At 28.4% G+C, this 18,690-nt stretch overlaps 7 protein-coding genes across 12 annotated transcripts; 5 read left to right on the top strand and 2 right to left on the bottom strand.

The window, feature by feature from the left end:
- Positions 1–2,384: 2,384 nt before the first annotated feature.
- LOC113799628 (V-type proton ATPase subunit e 1-like) lies at positions 2,385–4,369 on the bottom strand. Its single transcript, XM_027350294.2, has 3 exons — positions 4,119–4,369; positions 3,898–3,945; positions 2,385–3,083 (listed from the first exon to the last, which is right to left on the bottom strand). Exons 1-3 carry the CDS (start codon positions 4,211–4,213, stop codon positions 2,990–2,992), a joined length of 237 nt encoding a protein of 78 aa, XP_027206095.1. The 5' UTR covers positions 4,214–4,369; the 3' UTR covers positions 2,385–2,989.
- A 96-nt stretch (positions 4,370–4,465) lies between these two features.
- Positions 4,466–8,532, bottom strand: LOC113799567 (uncharacterized). Of its 3 annotated transcripts, XM_075820653.1 has the most exons (10): positions 8,297–8,532; positions 8,088–8,145; positions 7,334–7,764; positions 6,882–7,277; positions 6,713–6,819; positions 6,453–6,637; positions 6,254–6,396; positions 5,970–6,184; positions 5,226–5,913; positions 4,466–5,163 (listed from the first exon to the last, which is right to left on the bottom strand). In XM_075820653.1, exons 3-10 carry the CDS (start codon positions 7,706–7,708, stop codon positions 5,149–5,151), a joined length of 2,124 nt encoding a protein of 707 aa, XP_075676768.1. In that variant the 5' UTR covers positions 7,709–7,764; positions 8,088–8,145; positions 8,297–8,532; the 3' UTR covers positions 4,466–5,148. The 3 variants fall into 3 exon arrangements, with proteins under 3 accessions (XP_075676768.1, XP_075676769.1, XP_075676770.1); XM_075820654.1 differs by lacking the exon at positions 8,088–8,145; XM_075820655.1 differs by lacking the exons at positions 8,088–8,145; positions 8,297–8,532 and adding an exon at positions 7,848–7,864.
- Positions 8,533–8,710: 178 nt separating this feature from the next.
- On the top strand, positions 8,711–11,587 carry LOC113799378 (zinc transporter ZIP13-like). 3 transcript variants are annotated; one of them, XM_075820668.1, is made up of 3 exons: positions 8,711–9,238; positions 9,875–10,787; positions 10,847–11,587. In XM_075820668.1, exons 2-3 carry the CDS (start codon positions 10,112–10,114, stop codon positions 11,431–11,433), a joined length of 1,263 nt encoding a protein of 420 aa, XP_075676783.1. In that variant the 5' UTR covers positions 8,711–9,238; positions 9,875–10,111; the 3' UTR covers positions 11,434–11,587. The 3 variants fall into 3 exon arrangements, with proteins under 3 accessions (XP_075676783.1, XP_075676781.1, XP_075676782.1); XM_075820666.1 differs by lacking the exon at positions 8,711–9,238 and adding an exon at positions 9,499–9,617; XM_075820667.1 differs by lacking the exon at positions 8,711–9,238 and adding an exon at positions 9,503–9,613.
- Positions 11,588–11,611: 24 nt separating this feature from the next.
- On the top strand, positions 11,612–13,064 carry LOC142645143 (uncharacterized). Of its 2 annotated transcripts, none has more exons than XM_075820670.1 (2): positions 11,612–11,847; positions 11,910–13,064. In XM_075820670.1, exons 1-2 carry the CDS (start codon positions 11,719–11,721, stop codon positions 12,873–12,875), a joined length of 1,095 nt encoding a protein of 364 aa, XP_075676785.1. In that variant the 5' UTR covers positions 11,612–11,718; the 3' UTR covers positions 12,876–13,064. The 2 variants fall into 2 exon arrangements, with proteins under 2 accessions (XP_075676785.1, XP_075676784.1); XM_075820669.1 differs by having other exon boundaries at positions 11,901–13,064.
- A 44-nt stretch (positions 13,065–13,108) lies between these two features.
- LOC113799379 (uncharacterized) lies at positions 13,109–14,612 on the top strand. The gene is made up of 2 exons (XM_075820665.1): positions 13,109–14,057; positions 14,177–14,612. The coding sequence occupies exons 1-2, from the start codon at positions 13,175–13,177 to the stop codon at positions 14,593–14,595; spliced, it is 1,302 nt and encodes a 433-aa protein (XP_075676780.1). The 5' UTR covers positions 13,109–13,174; the 3' UTR covers positions 14,596–14,612.
- A 353-nt stretch (positions 14,613–14,965) lies between these two features.
- Positions 14,966–16,663, top strand: LOC113799593 (uncharacterized). Its single transcript, XM_027350256.2, has 2 exons — positions 14,966–15,920; positions 15,999–16,663. The coding sequence occupies exons 1-2, from the start codon at positions 15,026–15,028 to the stop codon at positions 16,388–16,390; spliced, it is 1,287 nt and encodes a 428-aa protein (XP_027206057.2). The 5' UTR covers positions 14,966–15,025; the 3' UTR covers positions 16,391–16,663.
- Positions 16,664–16,914: 251 nt separating this feature from the next.
- On the top strand, positions 16,915–18,595 carry LOC113799595 (uncharacterized). The gene is made up of 3 exons (XM_027350258.2): positions 16,915–16,963; positions 17,081–18,004; positions 18,079–18,595. Exons 2-3 carry the CDS (start codon positions 17,128–17,130, stop codon positions 18,444–18,446), a joined length of 1,245 nt encoding a protein of 414 aa, XP_027206059.2. The 5' UTR covers positions 16,915–16,963; positions 17,081–17,127; the 3' UTR covers positions 18,447–18,595.
- Positions 18,596–18,690: the final 95 nt, after the last annotated feature.

The raw sequence follows: 18,690 nt of genomic DNA, 5'->3' as shown, positions 1-18,690 counted from the left end.
CAATATTTCTATTCTTTTTCATCATTTCAACAACAAAAAATAAAAATCTAATTTATGCATACAGTTAATTTTTCATCATTAGGCCATCATCATCATTCATTCATTCATTCATTTAGTAGTGTATATACACAAGAAAATGAATTTTGAATTGCTAAAAAATTCATTTTTATATTCATTCATTCGTATGAACATTATTTACTTAACAATTGGTTTTTTGTTTTGTTTTGTATCACCTCCTTCCCCCATAAAAAAAAGTGGGCAAACTGAATTTTTGAATAAGAAAAAAATTCAACTTTTCATCGATTATAGAGAGTTATAGAAAAAAAACATTCAAAACACAGGAAGGAAAAGAAAGAAAGAAAAAATATCTAACGAATAAACAAGCCGAGAATACAAAAAAAAATTCGATATTATTGATTTTTTTTTCAATTTTGATAGTCCATCCACTTTGATTTCTCATTTAAAGTTCTGCATTATACAAGAAAATATAATTCGGTTGTTTTAGTAAAAATTTTTTTGAATCAATTCAAACATTATGTATGTAAAAATTCCAAATGACATGACCAAAGAATATTCTCTCTCTGTGTGTGTGTCTGTTTTCATTTTTTATTTCATTTTTTTATTTTTTTTGGTCGAATTAACAGGCAATGAATTCCATTATTATATCAACACACCAGACACAAAATAAACGATATTTCAATTTCATTTTTATCTTTTTATAATTTTATTTTCATCTATTTTATTTTCGTCATGAAAATGAATTTTTATCATTATTATTTGTTGTTGTTGTTGTTGATTTGTTCATTTTTTTTCAACTCAATTTTTTCAGTTATGAATTCCATGGGTATTTTTTTTCCTTTGAAATTATCAATTTAAATGTCAAGAAAAAATTTTTCTAAATGATTATAATAAGGTTTTCCGTTGGCAAAAAAAAGAGATATCCAAAATGCTTTTAATTATTTAATGTACCTGCTTTATGAAGAAAGGGGGAGAAAAAGAATTGATTGTTTCTTTTTCTTGTTCAATTCTATGACTAAAATATAGATAATTATGATTATGAATGAGAAAAAGATCGTCTGTGATTCATCATAATCCATTATAATTGAATATAAAAATATGATAAGTAGGCGAAAAAAAAATCCTATTAGGAAGCAATAAATTTTATCACGTAAAATATAGAAATGATTGATAATTTCTATATCGATTTTGAATTCAGTTTTTTTTTCAAACAAAATTAGTCAATTCTATTGTTATATCATGATTCACTGAATACTATGATGATTCATAACCATACAACAATATCAACTATGAGGAAAGAAATTGGTCGACAATTGTTGGTTCATTTTCAAATTACATTTACAAAATGAATTTATAGATCAATCTTAATGGAACAATAATTTGTCTCTGCACATTATCCCTTTATATGAGAAGAAAAAAAAATATTCACGTAAATTAATCGAATAATCTATGTGCAAAACGTGTCTATTATTGTTACTACGTTTGAATGACTATAGATTGACATGTTCACATTGTGGTCATCATCATCATCAACAACAACAAGATTATGATTATTAAAGTTTTTTTTGGGTTTAACCTTAACCCGGGTTCCATTTTTCCATACTTAATCATCTGGCGTATGACAAATACCAACGAGAAAGAGAGAGGGAGGAATTTAGCTCCATTTTTTTTTTTTTTTTTTTGTTAATATTAATTAACCGAAAACTTTTAATTAATGAATGTGTATTGAAATAATTCTCTTGTTTATGAATGTTTGTGTGTGAATATGTACTATGGAAATTCTGTTCCGGGTGACATGAAATGTTGCATAAATTTTCATTGAAAGAAAAAAAAATAACAAAAATCTTTTTCCATTATTTCTTTACAAATGAAATCGGTAGAATAAATCATAGAATCGAAATGTAATCATTACCTTTGATGATTACAAGATCATCATCATCTAGAATCAAATTCCATTAAAAGTACATACAAATGTCCAACCTATTATTATATTTGTCATACATGTAATAATAATGATGAAGAAATTTATTTGGCCTACATGGAATATCAAAGCAATAAAAATAAAATAAAAATAGCAATAAATTTACTGAAATAAAAAAAGATTATAAAATGCCAGCCCTAAGGCCTCTACAGAATATTCAGGTTAACATTAAAAAAAAATTCTGTGAATAAAAAATATGGTGAAGAAAGAAAACATAGTGTCGAAAAGGGAAAGGAGAAAGACAAAATATTATTTTCGAAAATTTCCCATTTTTATTGATTGAGAAAAATGGCAAATCATTAAATCGATAAGAGATAATATTTGTTTGTCCGTTATTTTTATTTTCATAAAAAATTGCATGCAATAAGAAACATGAAAATAAGAATTTAAAATAAAATTGTTTTTATTTTTCACAAATTTAAAAAAATGATCAAGAATAAGATATAATTATAAAAAAATTAAAAAAATAACACAGGAAAAAATTTTTTCTTGAATAAATCATATCATCAATTAGCTTTCATAAAGTTCCTATATTCATGTATGTATGGATATGTTTATAAATGTAAAAAATTGTAACAACGAATAACAAATTGATTGAATAATTATAAAATTAAAATACAAACAATTTTGTCATGCAAATATTTATGAATATAAATTTGAATAACAAAACAACGGAATAAAAAGGTAATGTTTTTTTTTGTTTTCATTTATGATGAATGAATTTATTTAATTCAAATTTATTCTGTTAGAATGAATAATAATAATGAAAATTCTTGATTAGATTAAAAAAAAAATATAAAGATGATCAAAAACAGAAAAACGATGAAAAATGAGAATGTATAAATAATTTGATTGATTGAGTAGCAATAGTATGAATTGTTGATAAAAATGATATTGTATTTTGCTTTACATCCATCATTATCATCATTGTTCTTTTTTTTATCCGGGAATCACTACATCATTGACTTAATGCTCCTTTGATTTTGATGATCAGAATCCCCAGTTCTTCATCAAAATTAACGTTGTACTTTTAATCTGTGGACCAAATAATGGGTTCAGTTGAGCGATGTAGGTTGTAATCCATCTGTAAGTTAACGAAAAAAATGGATGAATTTTTTTTTAGCTGAATGCAAATATAAAATCAATACTAATTATTTCTGGATGAAAGAGAAAAAGGATCTGTCGTTGAACATTGAAAACACGTTAACAGTATGCAATGGAAAAAATTATTGACAAATTTAGCAAAACTTTGATACAATTTCTTGAATTTTTGGTTCGGGATGAAAGAAAGTCGAATGAGTTTTTCATCTCTACACTTCATTCAACGAATAGAAAAAAATTATGGACGAACCAAATAAAATCGAAATTTAAACTGTATTGAATTAGAGTGGAATTTTAATGTTTATAATGTGTAGATTACTTTAACTGTACACTATGAATTTATAACATCTTGGGTATAAATCCCATGGATAATGTTGAATCATAGACGAAAGCAAAGTGGGTCATATTCACCACCCCTTTGATTTAGATGGTTTGTCATTGATTCGATAATTTAATTAAAATAAAAAAAGAATCCTATATATATAAAGCCAGCAGAGCAGATGAACTAGCGAGATTTATAGAGTGTGACAAATACTAAATGAAATTAACATGAAGAAAGAAAATGGCCGAACCCTTTTTTCAAAATTGAAATGAAAAAAAAATCAAGTGAAAATCTTTCCCATCGTCACAAAGAGATGATAATTTATTTTCAAAAAATCACAAGCCATTGAAAAAAGCATCAGATTTTTTTCTATCTGCATGAATGAAAAATGAAACAAGGGTCGATTTGGCGAACGAGTGAATGTTCGATTTGTAGAATTTAAGTGATGTGAAAAATTTTAAAATATGATACTTACAGAACCCAGCAACAGACGGCAGTTATCATTAAGCATGTAACCGTTATACTAATCGGTTAACAAAGGATTTTTTTTAGCCATACGAATCGATGGAAATAATAAAAAACGCCCATTTTCATTTTTTTCATACATTTTCATTAAAATTAGGATTTTGAATAAAATTTTGTTTGTACAAATAGATTAATTAATAGCAATTCTCATTAATTTGATCATCTACATACCCTTTGTTAGGACCACGAGGAATAAATAACGGAATGATAAAACCGATTATGAACCAGAATCCACTAATCGCTGCTGGTACGATGAAGCCGTTCATTTTTTTTTTATTTTTGCAATAGTTATATAATTCGATGGTGAATGAAGAATGTATCTATCACGATGAACAAAAATTTTGGAAAAACAAAAAATAATTCTATTTAACCTGATTTTTTAAATCACAGCCAAGATTGAGTCAATTTTATTTACTTCTCGATATTTAGTTGACATCGATCAACTATTTACACCTAATAAAAACCAAAGTGACTTGAAATGGCAGTATGAAATAAAATTCTTTTTTTTTGATGATAAATTCTGTTTTTAATCAGAATATTTATTGAATAATTCCATTATAATAATAATTGAAATTCGTATCAACATACATCTATGCATATTTATAATTCAAGATACATTAAAAGGAAAAACAATACGAGAAAAAGTTAAAGACAAAAAAAAATCAACAAATCAATCTTTTCAAAAAATTTTTTCATGAAGATACACTTCATGCGAAAACAAATTAAATGAAATAAGAAAAGAAAAAAAAATTCAGCAACGAAACAAAATACCAATCGAAATCGGCCATCTGATGACCATTCATTAACCTTTCAGTAGAATGTTTTCTCATGGTTTGTTATAACAATCGTTGGGCTATATGAGATAATTTGAAATATTAAAAAACATAAATTCTGAAGAAAGGGTTAAATCAAAAACACAAATGAATGGAAAATTTGAGGAAATTGGATCGAGAATGAAGACAATGATGAAGAAAAAAAAATCACATTTTCGCTTTTGATTTCCACAAGCGTAAATTTTGTAAGCGTTCCATGGCTTTCATTGAAAATTAATAAAAAATGAATCTCACAGAATATGATCAAAGATTGGAGCCAAATATGAAACGTGGTGACATGAGCAACGAAAAAAATACCACAACTCGAGAGGCACTCATTGGGCGAACAATCTATTAAAATATTGGCTCATGTAAGCGATGATTGGTGACTAAGATATCGTGCACTGGAAATATTAGAAATTATTGAATTAATTTTTTTCATAAATAATTCTAATCAAAAGCATACATTTTTATTCTGCGAACGTTTTGATGATACACTTTGGCGATCATCAGGTATGATTCCGGTTGTAGTTGTAGGCGTGACTGGCGTGGACACACTCTGTTCTAAAGATGCTGAACGTTGATGATTTGTGGAGGGATGTGCATGCCCGTGTTGTTTATGTTGATGATGATAGCTGGAAGTCGACGAAGACAATGATGTTGAAGTTCGTGGATGCTGCTGATAAGTTCCGGATGATGTTATTGTTGATGATAATTTTGTCGTTTGAGACTGTTGATGGCAATGTGGATTGTGTGATGATGAAGTAGTTATGGAGTTCGTTTGACAAGATGACGTTATATTGCCAGTACTAGGAATTTGATAATGATTAGAAAGATTTTTTGCAGTCTTCGTTGTTTTTTGTTGTTGAGATGATGATACGACAGATGCATAGGTTTTACTATTATTAATCGCTGGTGATTGTTTACGTTGTTGACTTGATTGTTGTTCATAGTATTGATCTTCTTCTGCTTGTAATTTTCTAGCCAATTCTTCATCGCTCATGAATATTTTTTGATTACCATCAATAATCGTTGTTTTATTTGGGGTATTATTACAATTGTCTGTACAAGCTCGTGATTTTATGATTCGGTCCTGTTGTTGCTGATCCATGTCGAAATTTTGCTCCTGTTCCAAGCTCAAGGCAATCAGATAGCTATTGGTGAGAAAATTAAGTTTTGATCAAAAGGAAAAAAATATTTTTGAACCTACTCTTGATCAATTTGTTGCTGTGTATTGAGATTTGGCAACTGTGTTGTCATTGTCGATGAAGATGACAATGGCAATAATGTCAATGGTTTGGGTGGAACTAACTGAAAATCAGCATCAACAAAATAATCATCACCTTCGATGCTATTTAATGATTCCCAAACAACATTTGGCTCAGTCAGAAATCCTTGATCGGTTACCAATTGATATAGTTTACCCTGAAAACGTTTTAATTGGAATAATGAGCATAAGATAATGATTAATTGAAAAAAAAACAAAAATCAAACCTTATGTTTATACATGGTAATAAAATGATTATTGCGAAATAAAATAGATATTTCTTCATCGTTTATATGTCTTATCAGCTGAGAAAGACCATAATTAGTCAATTGTGATGCGCTTTGATTGAGAAATTCTTCAGCCAAAAACACTAATTTTCGATTAAAATGGTAAAAATCTAATTTGAAATATTTAAAAATCACTAACTTTCATTATTATTTGAATTTGTTGCTTTTGAACCAATTATTCTATCAACTAGTTGATTATAGGATTGGTTATTGATTATACGACATATTTCGCGATGTTGAGGGTCGACTAGCCAGCCATGATATAATGGTATGCGTAACAAATCAAATATTATACATTCGGGTGTGTATTCGAAATCCATTATTCTAGAAAGAATCAAGAAAAAGAATGCAAATATGAAATACTAACTGGAATAGCAATCAACCACCAATAAAAATTACCCGGTAAATTTAACATTCACATCTAAACCAGTTTGTAATCGTGGCATTATCGACATAGCATCTTGAAGATTTTGTTCATAATTCAATTTAACTTGTTCGGATAGATTCTTTAAAAAAATAATGAATAAAGAAATAGAGACATTTTGAAATTAAATCATGATAAAATTACCTTAGGAACATAAGTTAGTATACAATCACAAAGATAATCCATTAATTGGGATGCTGTGACAATTTCAATGATTGGGGGAAATGTTATATTCTTGCGCAATAACAATACATTAATTATGGCCAGTAGTGGACATGAACCATTAGAATTTTGTGTTACGATTGGCACTTTTTGGGATTGCTGTTGAGTTTGGCCATTACCATTATTATTACTACCATTAGAACCACCATTTCCTCCATTCCATTTAATCCATTTTAGATGATATTCTTGCGAACTCAGGTTAATAGCAGAATTTGTTCTGGTTGTTGAAATCGAATCTTGATCTAGTCCACTATTATTTATCAATAACTCTGGTTTCGATTGCTCTTCATTAGGATCGGATGATTCAATATTCGATTCCTTTAGAGTGTAAATTTGATTAGATAAAAATCATAATTCATTGGATTTTTAATTACCTGTGTTGAAATAGAGTTTGAATCATTGGAATCGTTACGATGATTATTGTTATTATTATTGTTGGATGAAATTTCTGATGATGAGGCTGTTTTTGGTGATGCTGTATCAGCCACCGTACAATAATTGGCTAATGAAGTTTCTAGATCATTTGTATCTGATGCCGATGTTGGATTGATGGAAGCCACAGTTTCCGTACATATAGATTCATTATTATCCGGCAATGAGGTTTCATGAATGGAAGTGTTTACGGTTTCTATCACAGATTTCTTTTCGTTATCATTTTTGTTTACAGTTTCGAATTGCTGTTGCTCATCAATGTATTCGCTGATCTTACAACCATCAATGGCTGTAGATGTTTCTGTTGGCAAAGACATGATGATGATAATGGTGCAAATAATCCGATAAACATTTCACAATTTTCTTTTAATCACTGAAAAATTATAATCACAACAAAAAACACAATCAGTAAACAGGAATTATAAATAAAAATTTCAACAAATTATTTCTTCCTACAATTCAAAATCAGAGAATCATGCCCATTCAAAAATACAAAGGCAGACTATCAAATAAGGCGTCATTTTTATACACATAGATAGACGAGCAAAATGATGAAATATTTAAACATATCACTGTCATCACGAATCAGCAAGATCATAAGTACTTGCAAATATCATTTAAAGTCGAAGTTGTTTTTAAAGTTTTTTCCAGAAACAAATAAATAAATAACAAATTTAGACCCAGAATTTATCTTACCATGTGTATATTTAAGGAAAAAATGATGTGAAAAATTCTTTTAAAATTACGATCGAAACTGAAACAAAACAAAACAAAACAAAAAATAATAAATTGAAAAATACACCAAAACAACGAATCTTATTTGATCGTATAAATCTTGAAAATAAGCTGCAATGAGGTTACGCCGACTCTTGAAAATGAATTCTAATGACCGAATTACAACTTACATGTATTTGAGTCGATATTGTTGTTTATATTAATGGAAAGATGCGTTTCGGTGAAAGAATATTTTTTTTTCTTCCAGAATTTCTATAAATGCAGTTACGGGCGTGCTGTGTATTTTTTGTTTGTTCGTGGTTGTTTTTTTTTTAATTCGGACAGTACCGTTATTTGCATCTATATGCTACTACTATATCAGGTTAGACTTCGAATATTGTATGAGTGTATGTGTGAGCTATTTTGTTAGCTGTTGCTGCTAGCATCCTCAATTTTTGGTTGATCTTTTTTTTTGATCCATCAATATTTATCTCTTTCTTTTACATAATAAAGTTTATTGATGATATTTTTCGATTCGTATGTATAGAAAAATGATGGATGGGAATTATGGATTATTGGAACAATTGTAAATATAATTTTAAGAATTTATTAATTTGATAAATACGCACATATAATTAATGAATATGAAGATTTAAAATGGGCCGCATCAAAAACACAGACTCGAATTCGAAGCATCATATCCATATAGAACGTTACGCTTGTTAAAAAGTTATTTATCCATTCTTCAATGGATTCTAATAATTACAATCATTATTCTATATTTTACTTTCCAAACAAAAACAAAAAAATCTGATATCAGAAAAATCGTGGACTTTTTTTTTGAATATGAAAACGAAGAAGCAAACCGCTTTGTAAAAAATGTTTAAGTGTATCCACTAAGCAACATGGATCAATCAATATTTATTTGATGATGATCACTAACAATTTATTAATTTATTCTTGTCATTATTTTTAATTCAATTATCAAAGCCGATATTGATTTGACATTTCCTGTTGCTAACAATACTAAAAAGTTATAATTGATTATGATGATTGAAAATAAGTCAAACAATCCATGATGATTAATTTAGTCAAAAAAAATTAAAATGACGATTCATATTCACATATTAGTGGTAAGTCTTTTCATTATTGATTTTGTTCATTAATTGTAAAAGTTGTATTCGCAACTGTTTCATGTTTTACATTGAATCGATCGAAATGGTTTAACTTTCATTGATATTTTATGCCTTGATGGATATTTATTGATATAATATCGGTAATATGAATCTGCTTTCATTCTCTTTATATATTTCTTATATCTTTATCATGAACAAAAGTTTTTTCCTTCATTCTCATCTTATATCAATCATTAACAGAGATTCAATGCATTTGATTATTTTTAGTCATATCAACAACATGAACATGAAAAAAAATTGTCAAACCAAGTTTGAGTTTCTTCTGATTGGGCAAATGATTGAATACATTTCGATAAAAAGAGAGTAGACAAAGTGTGTATGTGTCTGTAAATTTTCAATAGTTAGTCAATAAGAACATCAATTTGATTATAATCATCATTACGCTGATTTTTTCGTTGTTATTTTTTCCATAATCTTGTTCATCAACATTCAAATGATTGATAAATGATGTGTTAATGATCCGAATGTGATTTTTTTTTGCTGATGATGACAACAACGGCAACAAAAAAAATTTTTTAATATATTTGATTTGACTAAATTTATGACATTTTATTTTCTTCTCTTTAACCGTAGATAAAAGTGTTAATGGTCATCCAAATCAAAAGCAGATACGGATGAGATATATTCACTACTGTTTCGATTTTTATATATCCGGTTGTTCGCCACACAATTTCTATTTGTCATCTGATATTTATATAGTTTCAAATATCAAAGAAACGTTTTTTTATCGATGACTTTGTGATCAAATCCTTAGTTACGATAAGATTCACCTTTAAAGTGCCTATCAGTTTATTATTAAAAAAAACAATAATGGTTGATGATATTCATTCGAATCATTCATTATGGTTGGATGTATCCAACAAGTGGTCGTCATCATTGGCTGCTTTAATTTCCATATCAAAATCCAATGATACAATCATATCGAACAGTCATGATGTTAATGAAAAGATTACCGTAACAGGTCATACAACAATGTTTCAATTATATTTGGTCACTATTGCTTCCTGTTGTGTGATATCATTTTCATCAATGTTAATGTTGTTGATATTTTTACGTTTTTTACAAAAACGTACCGTCGATCATTGTCTAGGAAATTCTTCAAATAAATTTGATCTTGAACAAAGTGAATTTTTAAAATTGATTTTAGCATTCGCTGTTGGAGCTTTAATCGCTGACGTTTTTCTACATATTTTACCTGAAGCATGTGGTCAATTAGTTATGGCCGGCTATACGCCACAAAATACACAACATTATCTTGGAGTATGGATACTGATCGGTGTAATCATTTTTGCGACGACTGAAACATTTATTAGACTAATTATTGTGATAGAAAATGATGAGAGCAATAAATTTTTTAAAAATATAAACGATGAAAAAATCACTAACGGGAAAATTTCAAATCATAAAATAAATAATCACAAACAGCAAAATGGTGATTCGAAAAATTTACGAAATCGACTTCAAAAATCATCAAAAGAAATTAATGGTAACATGAAATTTTTCTAAATAATTTATGATTAAAAATTTTCCAATTTATTTCTTTAGAATCATCATTACCACCAATGAATAATAATACTCCTACCGCAACAGGTTATCTTAATCTATTGGCTAATGGATTCGATAATTTTACTCATGGAATGTCAGTGGCTGCTTCATTTTTGGTTAGCTACAAAATGGGCATAATGACAACTATAGCGATTGCCTTACATGAGATGCCACATGAAGTTGTCGATTTTGTTATACTCATACGCTCTGGTTTTACCTGTTGGCGAGCATTTAAAGCCCAATTATCCATATCAATATTCACCATAATTGGTAGCTTATGTGTTCTATATTGTGAACAACAATCGCAATCGAATTCTAGTTCTTTTAATGCAACTTTATGGATTTTACCGTTAACGTCCGGTGGTTTCCTTTACATTGCATTAACTAGCCTTCTGCCTGAATTATTGAATCTAAATGATGATCAAAACAATGAACGATCAAAACCTAATAACCATGTGTCAATAGTATCTAAATCACCTTTCAACATTGTCACTCGAAAACAAAAAATTTATATCCTATCATGCCGTTTAATGTTTGTCATATTTGGTATAATTATCATGGAATCGATCAATGCTATTGATTTGTAATCATGGAGGAAAACAATGAAAATTCTAGTCAAACTTTAAATCAATAGTGTTAATTTTTAATTGCACAATATTACATTGTTTCCATCAAACTTGACAAATTGAAATATTGTGTTGAATTTTAAGATTTAATAAAAGACTGGTTTTTTCATATAAATATTAACTATAGTTTATTTTTTTACTAAAAACGAATAATTCGAATTCGAGAATTTTGAAATTTCACTTTGCTCTCATATAATTCGCTTGTCATCAGAATGTTGATACAAAATTTATAATACCTCGAAAAGAATGATCAACTTCAAACCATTGGTACATAATTCTTGGTTGGTTGTTGTTTGTGGCATGTATTGTCTTTCAGCCGCACTGACAATAGATGATGGTTCAAAATCAAATTATTCGTGGACAAACCGTTCTGATGTAAGTACCATGTTATAAGTTTATCTAAATCAAATAAATAAAAAGATTTTAAGTTTGAAAAGTTTTTATGTGAAACAATAAATGAAAAAGATCATCAATTCAATATATTAACTATTGGATTAACCAAGACAAAATTTTTACTATTGACCACTGATTTTTATGTTTATGAAGCTGATATAGATGAAGTCAAAACAAATATCGACAAGCTTTATCTTCGAACAAAACCAGTGCATTTATCAAATAAATATCCCAATTTGTGGAATAATAAATTTTTTCAGCAAAAATTAGATTTGTTTGATGAAGGAGTTATTATTGTCGATAATGATGCATGGCTTTGCTTCATCTCTAATAATGTAATAAACAAGGGTATTCAATATAATCTAGATAAAGATTTAGTTATTTCAGGATGGTCTTACATAAATCATGAAGTCTTGATCTCAACAAGTGAAAAAAATTCTTTGTATTCGATTCGTAAAGACAAAATAAAGGGTCAATTACAAATGCAAAAATTGCGATTGAGTGGTACAACAATGATGAATAATTACGGATTAACAACGGTTTTTAGTTATAGAAATATGTGTTGGTTTGATTACCCATTACAAAAACAGATTTTTTTTAGCCAAAATGATTGTTATAATTTAGGAATGTCCGCCATCGACTTGCCCATATTGAAAGGTTTTGTGGTCAATTATAAATTTTATTTATTCACAAAGGATACTGTTTATAGTTTTGGTGAACAAGCCATTATAAAATTCGATAATCCATATCCAATATTAAAACATTCTTATAAAGCATTTTTTTTGTGTCCTGGAAAATTACCATATCCGTTTATCCAATATGCATCACGAATAGTTTGGCTTGTTTTACTTTCAATCCTGATATTGTTAATATTACTATGTTTAATACTCTATCTGTATTTCAAAACATCGAAACCAAAAGAACCGACAATCAAATCTTCGAATCATAGTAAATCAATACGCAGCACTGTAATATCGAATGTTGAACAAAAATCCGAAAAAATTAAGTAAAATAAGTACCATATCTAATGTAATTCCTGTTATAAGTTCAGATAGAGATCAAGTTAAAAATTTGGCACCATCGACATTGACTAAAGTTTCAATGAGGCAGAAATCAAATTTTTTAACGCAACCATCATCAGAATCAATGATAAATGATTCTAAATTATATTAAATAAAAATTGAATTTTAAAACAATGATATCATATTTGCTTAAATAAATTATTTTCCCTTAAATATTTCTTGTTTTTTTTCAAGTTCCAAGCGTTATACGTGCAATAGTTTGTATACCAAACAGCCAAGAATTGCAAATGTTAATCGAACTTGACACAATCCATTTCGTTTGGTGGATTTATTTATGGTCAATTCTATCAATTGATTTCATCAATACAATTAACGAAACTGAATCAAATCAGATATGTCATTCACTTGCCAATGATGAAGTTGAAGCACAAGGTTCAAATGAGCTGAACATTTTGGCGGTGGGTTTAACTCGAAAACATCTATTGCTTATAACAAAAGATTTTCATGTATATGAATTGGCAAAAGGTTCCCTCGATTCAAGCATTAATAGATTATATTTAAATGCTAAACCGACACCAATGTCGGTCAAATATCCTACTCTTTTTGAATCATCTCGGTTCAACACAATTAAGACACAATTGTTCAACGGATTTTTCATAATCGATAAAACAACGGATTGGCTTTGTATAACCACTTGGGATAAAAAAACAGACGAAGGAGGCATCAAATATGATCTAATTAACGATAAAGTTCAATCAGGCTATCGTTTCGTTGGTGATCAAGAAGAAGTGCTTATATCAACCAAAGAATCTTGTATGTTTTATTCATTACGTCATTCGCAAAAAAATAATGGATTGGAAATAGCAATTTATAAATGTCAGGGCAATAAAATTAAGATGACGCATCCATTTAGGTTGATTTGTTATGGCGATAAACAAAAGATGACAATTATTATCAAAAATTATAATGAAATTTGTAAAAATGATGCAATAGAATGGCCTATATTGAATGGTTTTGTGGCTGATGATCGTTTCTATCTATTAGATAAAACTGATGTGCAAATTTTCAGTGAAGATGCTTATAAGAAGGCCAATAAACCTGTATCGATTGATAAACGTAAATATTCATCATTTTTCGTCTGTCCTGGATCCATATCGGAAAGTTTTTTTGGTGAGTAACGAAAAAGAATATTATCATTTTACACTAATGCTATGTTGAAGAATTTACTCGACAACTGCAATAATAATCCTAAATTACATTTAACTAATAATGAATTTTGTATTATGTAGCAAAAAATCGTTCTTTTCTTATTATCATGATGATCATTTTGTTTATATTGTCTTTTATACTATGTTGTATTTTAATGATTCGTGTGGAAAATCATCCAATTTTTCGTCGTCATTTTGGAAAAACAATGCGTTCTGTATTTAGATTTCGAAAACGAACAGCAGACCTTACTATTGATGAAGATATTAGTAAAACAGAAGCAACATCTAATACTCCTACATCATTATTGTTAGATCATCGACCAAAACTAATATTCAATCCTTTCAATCGCATAAAATTCCTACCAACAACACGATCATTAAAATTCGATTGTCGGCCAAAAATTTTGTCCAAGCATCATATAGTATCAAAAATAAAAATTAATAGAACAAAAATCAATAAAAAATTGTATTCTAAAAGATATTTGAAAATTTTGCTTTGAAATTTCACTCATAATTTGCTTGCAATTAGAATGTCGAAAGTGTTTTCTTGGTATTTTTAAGAGAATCGGTAAATTCAGATAATTTGTACGTTTTTTTGTTGTTGTTGTCGTATACGACGCTATAGCTGCACCAACATCAAATGAATGACTCCAAATAAAGTTATTTATGGACCAGCCATTCTGATATCATTATCGGATGATAAATTGATTCACATTATTGAATAGAATGAAATAATGTAGTAATTAAATCTTTCATCGATGCAATGAACAATGTTAAATGATTCTAAATTCTATTAAATTATAACTAAATTTTAAAACAATGACCCATATTTGCTTTAATAATTTATTTTTACCCAAATATTACATGTTTTAAATAGTTTCGAGCGTTATATGTGCAGTAGTTTGCATACTTAACAGTTAAAAATTGCTAATGTTAATCGAACATGGAATAATTCGTTTCGTTTGGTCGGTGTATTTATGGTCAATTCTATCAATCGATTTCATCTATACAGCTGATAAAACTGAATCAAACCAGATATGTCATTCACTTGCCACTGATGACGATGAAGTTGATCGAGTTGGAAAGGAACTAAATATTTTGGCGGTGGGTTTAACTCGAAAACATCTATTGCTTATAACAAGAGATTTTTATGTATATGAATTGCCTAAAGATTCACTCGATTCAAGCATTAATAGATTATATTTAAATGCTACGCCAACACCATTGTCGGTTAAATATCCCGTTCTTTTTAACTCGTCAGAGTTCAACAGCATTAAGAAAGAATTATTCAACGCATTCATACTCATTGATAATAAAACGGATTGGCTTTGTATAACAACATGGGATAAAGAAACAGACGAGGCAGGCATCAAATATGATCTAATTAACGATAAAGTTCAATCAGGCTTTTATTTCCTTGGTGATCAAAAAGAATTACTTATATCAACCGACAAACATTCTATGTTTTATTCATTACGTTATTCGCAAAAAACTAATGGATTGGAAATTGCTACTTATGCATACAGCGATTCTGACGTTAGTATCAACCTAACAAATCCATATAGAGTGATTTGTTATGGCGATGAACAAAAACAGACGCTGATTATCAAAAAGTATGGTGAAATGTGCGAAAATCATCCGGTAAAATGGCCAATAATGAATGGTTTTGTGGCTGGTGATCGTTTCTATCTATTTGAAAAGAATAACACACAAATTTTTAGTGAAGATGCTTATATGAAACCCAATAAAGCTGTATCAATTGAAAAAAGCAAATATTCTTCGTTTTTCATATGTCCTGGATCATCCCTAGCCGAAAATTTTCTAAGTAAGTTTAAAAGAATTTTCATTTATAACATGATTGTAATTGCATTTTACTAATGATGATGAATTTGGCATTATTTAGCGAAAAATCGGTCTATTCTGATAATCATCTTAATCATTTTGTTTGCATCGCTGTTCATACTAATTTGTCTTTTATTGATTCGTGTTGAAAATCATAAAACTTTTGATCAAGATTTTGGAAAAACAATTCGTTCTTCATTGGATTTGAAACAGCGCAAACGAAGAGCGGGCATTCCTGGTACTAGTAAATTTACGGAAACTGCAACTATTCGTTCATCATTAATGACCGATTCTCGATCCACATCAAAAAATAATCCATTCAGTCGCATCAAATTAATGCCGACAACAAGATCATTAGAATTGAACTCTCCATTCTTCCCTAAACAAGCAGTATTAAAATACAAATTTAAAATTTCGAAAAATCATAAACAAACCAAAATAAACTTCAAATAATTCGAATGTAATTTTTAAAACTCATAATTGGCTTACGAATGAAATTTTAGTTGATTTTTATACACTTGATTCAAATCCATTCATTACATTCATTAGATGATTGGCAAAACATTCAGATCATCAATCAATAACATTCCAGAACAAATTATGTTTTGGAAATATTAATTACATATGTAACATTTAAATTGACAAATATTCAACGTAATCTTTACGTGTTTGCTTGATGGCATTGTAGTAATGATTTAGAATAAAGTAATTTATCAATCAAGCAAATGAAGATCATAGCTCTCCAAACTACTTTATGATTTAGCAGTATTTTAGCAGAAATTATTTACTAGATTCAAATCCATTCATTCCATTCATTAGGTTACAACATTCATCAGATGATTGACAAATCATCCAGGTATTTAAGATATTCAATCAATCAGTAACATTTCAGAACGAATCATGTTTTAGAAATATTATTTGCACATATATAAATAAGCATTCTTTTCATCGAATAAGGCTTTCATCATATCGCAATAATATCGCAATCGAATTTTTTATCAGTGTAAAGATTTTCATCAATCAATGGTAAATGATTCTAAATTTCATTAAATTAAAATTCAATCATAGAACAATAGTTTAGTATTTGTTTTAATAATTTATTTTTTACTAGAAGATTTAATGTTTATTTTCTTGAATTCCAAGTGTATATTGGTGTTATAATTTTAATACTTAACAGTTGAAAATTGCCAATGTTAATCAAACTTTATGCAATCCGTTTCGTTTGGTGGGTTTATTTATGGTCAATTTTATCCATTGAATTCATCAATACAACTAACGAAACTGAATCGAATCAGATATGTCATTCACTTGCCGAGGATGAAGCTCAAGGTACAAATGAGCTGAACATTTTGGCAATAGGTTTAACTCGAAAGAATTTTCTGCTTATAACAAGAAATTTTTATGTATATGAAATGTCCAAAGAATCATTCGATTCAAGCACCAATAAATTATATTTAAATGCAACACCTATACCAATGTCGGTCAAATTTCCCACTCTTTTTGAATCGTCTGATTTCAACAAAATTAAGACAAAATCGTTCACTGTATTCATACTCATAAGGAAGAATGATGACTCTGATTTGCTTTTTATAACCCCATGGAAAAAAGAAACGAGAGTGAATGGCCTCACATTCAATCTAATCAATCATGGAATACAAGAAGGCATTCATTTCTCTCAAGAATTTAAAGAACTAGCAATATCATCCGATGAATATGCTACATTTTATACCTTACATCATTCAAACACAACAAATGGATTGGAAATAGCTCTTTATTATTGTATTTTCTTGGGCAATTGTGATCTAAAAAATACATTTAGATTGATTTGTTATGGCGATAAACATAAGCAGACGATTATCATCAAAAATTATGATGAAATCTGTGAAAACGATCCGGTAAAATGGCCAATAACAACTGGTTTTGTAGCCAATAATCATTTCTATTTATTCGAAAAGAATTATGTACTAATTTTCAGTGCAGATGCTTATTCCGAGGCCAATAAAGCTGTACCAATCGAGAAACGTAAATTGTCTTCGTTTTTCATCTGTTCTGAAACTAGTTTTTTAGGTGAGTAAAAAAAAATCTCATTTTTAACATGAATGGAATTTGTATTTTACTAATGATGAATTGGTATTTTGTAGCGAAAAATGGTTTTATTATAATGATCATTTTGTTCATATTGCTGGCCGCCCTATGCTGCCTTGCCTTGCTGATTCGTTATAAAAATTCAATTTTCCCTAATTTTTCGAAAAAAAATCTTTCAACATTTAATTCGAAACAGCAAAAACAAACAACGGATATTGAAGAAACCAGTAGTAATAAATTACCGAAAACTACTACTACTACTACTAATGATAATACTACTTCATCATTATTGACCGATAAAACAAGATCATCAGAATTGAAATCTCTGCCAGAAATTCCTTCCAAGACTCACCAAACAGTAGTGAAAGTGAAATTTTCGAACAATTTTAATGAAATTAAAAACATTAAATTGAATTTTAAATAGTTCGAATATGAATATGAAAATGGACTTAAAATTTCTAATTATAATTGTTTAAATACGATTTTTATAATAAAAATAGACAAATGAACATTTTCCTATTTAATATTCTCATTGAAGTGATATTTATTAAAATGAATTCAATTGTAATTAAATTTTTTTTAACTTCATCATTTATTTTCAGTTTGAATGCTATGTTTAATCTAACCCTATTCGGTAAAGATGTAAGAATTAAAAAATTATTTTTTCA

This window comes from Dermatophagoides pteronyssinus, unplaced genomic scaffold, assembly GCF_027571235.1.
Source record: "Dermatophagoides pteronyssinus isolate colony J.1.1.1.1 unplaced genomic scaffold, Derpt_VIB-CSIC_2022.12 sq0007, whole genome shotgun sequence".
In the NCBI taxonomy this organism is placed as follows: domain Eukaryota; kingdom Metazoa; phylum Arthropoda; class Arachnida; order Sarcoptiformes; family Pyroglyphidae; genus Dermatophagoides; species Dermatophagoides pteronyssinus.
This window is presented reverse-complemented; position numbering and strand designations above follow the sequence as displayed.